At 43.6% G+C, this 6,237-nt stretch overlaps 1 protein-coding gene across 2 annotated transcripts in view; it reads left to right on the top strand.

Annotated features, from left to right (window-relative positions):
• The window catches only part of LOC144959478 (uncharacterized), a 55,389-nt gene extending 53,762 nt beyond the window's left edge, over positions 1-1,627 (top strand). Inside the window, exon 15 of one of the 2 annotated variants that reach the window (XM_078892086.1) lies at positions 1-1,627. This exon is cut by the window's left edge and continues 1,152 nt beyond it. In XM_078892086.1, coding sequence (XP_078748212.1) covers positions 1-1,154 — 1,154 coding nt within the window. In that variant the 3' untranslated portion in view covers positions 1,155-1,627. The other variant, XM_078892087.1, reaches the window with a different exon arrangement.
• Positions 1,628-6,237: the final 4,610 nt, after the last annotated feature.

The raw sequence follows: 6,237 nt of genomic DNA on the forward strand, positions 1-6,237 counted from the left end.
GAAATAATTCGTATACAAATCAAAATTGTGTCATTCATTCAGGTCAACATAAAACAAATGTTGACCCAAAAGCATTCAGGGAAGAGTCCCCAAAATACGAGGATTCAACTTCTATATTTAGTGACTATGGATCATTAAAAAGTAAAAATAATAAAACCAAAGACAACAACAAACTTTCACCAAAAACCACAGACATGTCCATCTACACAGAGCCATCTGGCAACACTTATCAAGCAGTCGAGTATGAAAACTGTGATAACGCTAATCCAAATATAAATATTACTAAAAATAGACAGACAGACAATTCAAAAGTTGAACCTCAGGCTCAAACAGTTTACACCCCACATGATTCTCCGAAATACGAAGAATCTTCATCAATTTTTAGTGACTGTAATCAAGGCAGTAGCATAACATCTAAAAACACAGGCACAGAACCATGCAGTTACATCGATAAAAGCTCAGAATATGAAGCCAGTGCAAAACCTTATGAAAACAATTTACATTTTCCAGATGCAAACCATTTAAATGTTGATCATCACACCAACACCATCGAGTCACCAAAATACGAAGACTCATCACCAATTTTTACCAAAGACAAAGTTTCAAAACAGATCTCAAGTAATACAAATGAAGGCAGCAACGTTCTCTCCAATCCCACTCTCACACCAACTTACACAGAGCCCACCAGCAACAACGAGAAAAGCACAGAATATGAAAACTTTGATCACGACAAACGAATAAGAACTTCTAGTAAACACAGTGACAACACTTCAAATTCAAATGCACTCAGATTTAACTCAGGGTCTTCCAGTAACGTCGAACAATCTCCACAGTATGAATATTCATCGTCAATATTTTCCGATAAATCTTTATCACAACATGAAAACAACAGAGATCCGAACACCAGTGCTCAAATTACTTCACCAGACAATTCTGCACAATTGAAGTCCTCTACTAATATGTCTGAATATGAATTGTTATGTGATAGCAATGCCAGAACACTGGAGGGTTCAAGTTCAAATCCTGACAATGGATCATCATTGTCTGGAGATGAGTATGTTAATCCACATAGTGATTTACGGCCATATCTTAACCAGGATTCTCGTGGTACGGCTGATGATTTGGGAGCCATATATGCAAATACTGAGGGCTAGTAAATCAACATATTCATTATCCTAATCATCATCATCATCATCATCCTAATCATCATCATCATCATCATCATCAGCAGCAGCAGCAGCAGCAGCAGCAGCAGCAGAAGCATTATCACCACCATCATCATCCTAATCATCATCATCATCCTAATCATCATCATCATCATCATCATTGTTATGGTGTATTGTTATTATTGAGTTATTGCCCTTTGCAATAACTAATAATTTACTTCCATGAATAATATACTTAATTACATTTAGTTATTTCTAAATAATGTCACAATTGAATATATCAATAGAATACATTACATTCGTATCATTAGTTAACTACACTTGTGCATTGACATTATATTACATAACGTATATTTCTGTTTATGTATATTTCTATACTGCATGTTTTTTAATATTACTAAGTCTGTGATATATTATGATTTAAAATGCTTGAATAAATAATTACTTGATGATTGGCAACCAAGGAGCGTCTTCCCTGTCAGTTATTTTATGTACTGCGGTTGGTACATAACAGTGGCGACGAGGATTCCAGCTGTGGATCACATGAAATCACAGTCCTTTTAAGGACTGCCAACCCACGAAGGGGACAGCCCTGCCCTACCTCCAGACGAAGAAGGACGAGCCTTGCCCTGGCCTGCCTCCGGACGAAGAAGGACGAGCCTTGCCCTGCCCTACCTCCGGACGAAGAGGGACGAACCTTGCCCTGGTCTGCCTCCGGACGAAGAAGGACGAGCCCTGCCCTACCTCCGGACGAAGAAGGACGAGCCTTGCCCTGGTCTGCCTCCGGACGAAGGAAGAACGTGTGAAGGGGACTGTCCGCCCACCTTGACCAGCCTGCCGTGTCGTTCCAGACGAGCGAGGGGGACCTGCCGTGCCAGACGAGCGAGGGGGACCTGCCTGCCTTGCCGTGCCAGACGAGCGAGGGGGACCTGCCTGCCTTGCCGTGCCAGACGAGCGAGGGGGACCTGCCTGCCTTGCCGTGCCAGACGAGCGAGGGGGACCTGCTGCTTGCCGTGCCAGACGAGCGAGGGGGACCTGCCTGCCTTGCCGTGCCAGACGAGCGAGGGAGAGGACGTGACTGCTCTACCGTGTCAGACGTACGAGGAGAAGCTGCCGTGACCTACTTATCTTGCTGTATCTGACAGCAAGGACAACTTACCAGCGGAGTCGGACGTGTATGTACAGCGACGTTTCGACTTGCTGAGAGGGAAGACCGTCCATTGGCTGCTTTGGAAGAATCATCAGGACGTGACTGTCAATCGTGACAGACGTGGAAGAATCATCAGGATGTGACTGTCAGTCGTGACAGACGTGGAAGAATCATCAGGACGTGACTGTCAGTCGTGACAGACGTGGAAGAATCATCAGGACGTGACTGTCAGTCGTGACAGACGTGGAAGAATCATCAGGACTGACTGTCAGTCGTGACAGCCGTGGAAGAATCATCAGGACTTGACTGTCAGTCGTGACAGACGTGCGAGGAGTACCTGCCGTGTCGGACGGGTGACGTACTTCTTGCTGTATCGGACAGCACGGAAAACCAACCAGCGGAGTCGGACGTATCGGCCTACTGACCGTCCATTGGCTGTTTTGGACGCTTTCATCAGGACGAGCTTGCCTTGCCGTGTCGGACGTGCGAGGAGGAACTGCCGGGTCAATCGGTTGACCTACTTGAACTTGTCTTGCTGTGTCGGACAGCAAGGATTACCAGCGGAGTCGAACGTATTTGCAGCGACGTATCGGCCTGCTGATCGTTCATTGGCTGCTTCGGACGTATCGTCATGACTACACGAGCAGCATGGACCAATGAGGAGCTGATTGGGCTATTGCGTGATTAGATGGCCCAACAACAACAGCAGATGGAGATGCAGCGTCAACAGATGGAAACGTTAATGGCCTTGGTGATGAATCGACCCAAGTCGTCAGTGACCAACACCAGGTTCTGCGAGTTTGATTCAAACGTAGAGCTATGGATGGACTATTGGTCACGTTTCCAGACGTTCGTAAAGGCCAACTCCATTCCATCGGACAGGATTGCTGAGATTTTTCTCACCAACCCATCGTGTGCCATCTTCAAACTGCTGGCAAACCTGGCTTCACAGAGCGTTCCTCCCAAGGACATCAACGAATTATCGATGGATAAGATCGAGCAGCACATGGTTGACCATTTCAACCCCAAAAGATTCGTTGTTCGGGAGCGTTACAAATTCTGGACACGAACAGAAAGGAAGCCAGGAGAGACTGTCCACGAGTTAGCTGCGAGAATTCGGCAAGAGGCAGCTACATGTGATTTTGCCTTGATCAAGGACCCGTTGGACGAGGCAATGAGGACTCGATTCGTTTGCTCGATCAACAGCGAGGCTATCGTCAAAGCCTTGTTTAAAATAAAGAACGACGAGCTGACGTTCAATCGAGCCATTCAGATCGCCGCAGAAGTGGAGGAGGCTGGAAAAGTTGCCAGAGAGACGGTCGGCACATCAAATGCCGATGTGTTTAAGTTCCAGCCCAATCGAAATCCGGCTCGTAAGCTGCCCACGGCGAATAACGAACCGTCTCCAGAGATCAACCGCCAATCAAATTCAGCGGAGAACGGGAACCAGAAAATCCGATGCTACCGGTGCCTCTGGAACCACTCGAGTGATGCCTGTCGATACAAGGAAGCCCTTTGCCACCACTGCGGCATTAAGGGCCACATAAAGTCTGCCTGTCGGAAGAGAAGTCAACATCAACGAGTAAAGACGGTGACGAAGGTCAAATGGAATGCGGCCCGACCTTTGCCTCCAAAACAGCCATGGATTATGCCCGACAAACCATGGGAACGTGTCCATATCGACCACGCCGTGAATTTCAAAGGACACAACTGGCTCGTGATGGTGGATGCATACTCCAAATATCCGTGTGTCCACCAGATGACATCCATCACCACGAAGGCGACAATTCAAAAGCTGGACGAGGATTTTGCGCATTTTGGCTACCCGCATACCATCGTCACTGATAATGCGCAGTGCTTCTCGTCAGCTGAGTTTGCCAGTTTCTGTGAGAGCCGGGGTATTCAACACCTACAGGGATCCCCGTATCATCCAGAGACCAACGGTGCAGCTGAGAGACTGGTACAGTCGTTTAAAAAGTCGCTAAGGAAGTCCAGCCTCAGTACCTGTGAGGCCTTACACGAGTTCTTGATCCAGTACCGGAGAACTCCCCTGTGCAGTGGCTATAGCCCAAGCGAACTTCTGATTGGTTGACAGATACGGGCGAAGATAGATGTGCTCCTGCCCACAGCCGTGTAAATCTTCGCTCGTCTAGGAAAACTAAGTTCACAGTGAACAGCCATTACTATGCCCTGTCTTTTCAGAGGGGGCGTAGGGACAAGTGGGTGCCAGCGATTGTAGCATCAGTGATTGGAAACCGAATGTTCGATGTGAAAATCGTGCCGGATGGTCCTACTTTGAGAAGACACGTCGACCAACTGCGCACACGCCACACTTGTTAACACAGTGGTTATATTATAATTGTGACAACGAGACTCACGTTCTTGTAACAGATTATTTCAGTGCATGGACTGTCAAATGGACTTGATATAGTGTATATGATCACCGGACATTTGAAATAGTATTGGTCGTACGGACTTTTAAATGTTAATCGTAATGGCGATCTTCTGGATGTGTAACATAGAATTTCAAATTAACTTTGAAATAGTGTTTTAAGCGGACTGTTATATCATGTGTGTCTATGTTAATATTTTGATGGTTAAACCTTCAGTATCCTTCAGGCTAGAAGGGAGGTGTTATGGTGTATTGTTATTATTGAGTTATTGCCCTTTGCAATAACTAATAATTTACTTCCATGAATAATATACTTAATTACATTTAGTTATTTCTAAATAATGTCACAATTGAATATATCAATAGAATACATTACATTCGTATCATTAGTTAACTACACTTGTGCATTGACATTATATTACATAACGTATATTTCTGTTTATGTATATTTCTATACTGCATGTTTAATATTACTAAGTCTGTGATATATTATGATTTCAAATGCTTGAATAAATAATTACTTGATAATTGGCAACCAAGGGCCAAGGAGCGTCTTCCCTGTCAGTTATTTTATGTACTGCGGTTGGTACATAACGAATCATCATCATCAGCATCAGCAGCAGCATTATTATCATCATCATCATAATCTTCATCATCATCATCATCATCATCATCATCAACAACAACGGCATCATCATCATCATCATCATCATTCCCTACAACAACATTGACACTATATCAAAAAGTCGTCACCATTTATTTAAAATACACCCCACTGCTCTGTGATAGATGAATCCAGTCCACTCCTCTCATTAAAACTGTCACCATGACCGCCATAGTAAATTGTATAATTTTAGGTCCTAGGTGCTTCTACCGCAATAATCCTGCCCTGTAATATCTGGCTATGGAATCCCCCGGAGCCATCAGGCCCTAGAATCAGTGTTTATCCCGGTTTCTGTAGCCATAAAAAGACTATATAGATAATAATGTGAAGTTGAATGTAAGCTTCAATTTAAATACAAAAACAGGTCAAATGAACGTTTCGGGTTTCCCGTTTATCAACAAAACAGGATGAATAAAACACCACAGATGAATGAGATGATGTGGTAGTGGCGTAGTTAAGATGAATAAACAAAACATTGGCTGGCAGGAAATATTATGCTCCTTTGTAAGGAAGCACGAATTAAAATAGAATAGGTACTAGATAGAAACGTTCATTTGATCTCTTTTTGTAATTAAATTGAAGCTTACATTCAACTTCACATTATTATTTATTACTTCGAGCTTCGAGCAGCAACATTTACATTAAAAAGACTATAGTAATTTGTTTGTTACGCTTTTGAAAGGACGCTAGTCTGATTTAGTGTCAGTACATGACATAATCAGTCGGAAGGTGAAAATTTTGGATTTGCAATTATTTTTTTATTTTCTGAAAGCATATTCTCCCTAGAGCATTTTACTCTTTATTTAATGTAAATCGGATGATTTTTCATGAAATTGTGGTCTAATGGGAAAAGTATTCAGCAACT

This window comes from Berghia stephanieae, chromosome 14 (assembly GCF_034508935.2).
Source record: "Berghia stephanieae isolate SIO BIC M18660-M18661 chromosome 14, UCSD_Bste_1.3, whole genome shotgun sequence".
Classification (NCBI taxonomy): Eukaryota; Metazoa; Mollusca; class Gastropoda; order Nudibranchia; family Aeolidiidae; genus Berghia; species Berghia stephanieae.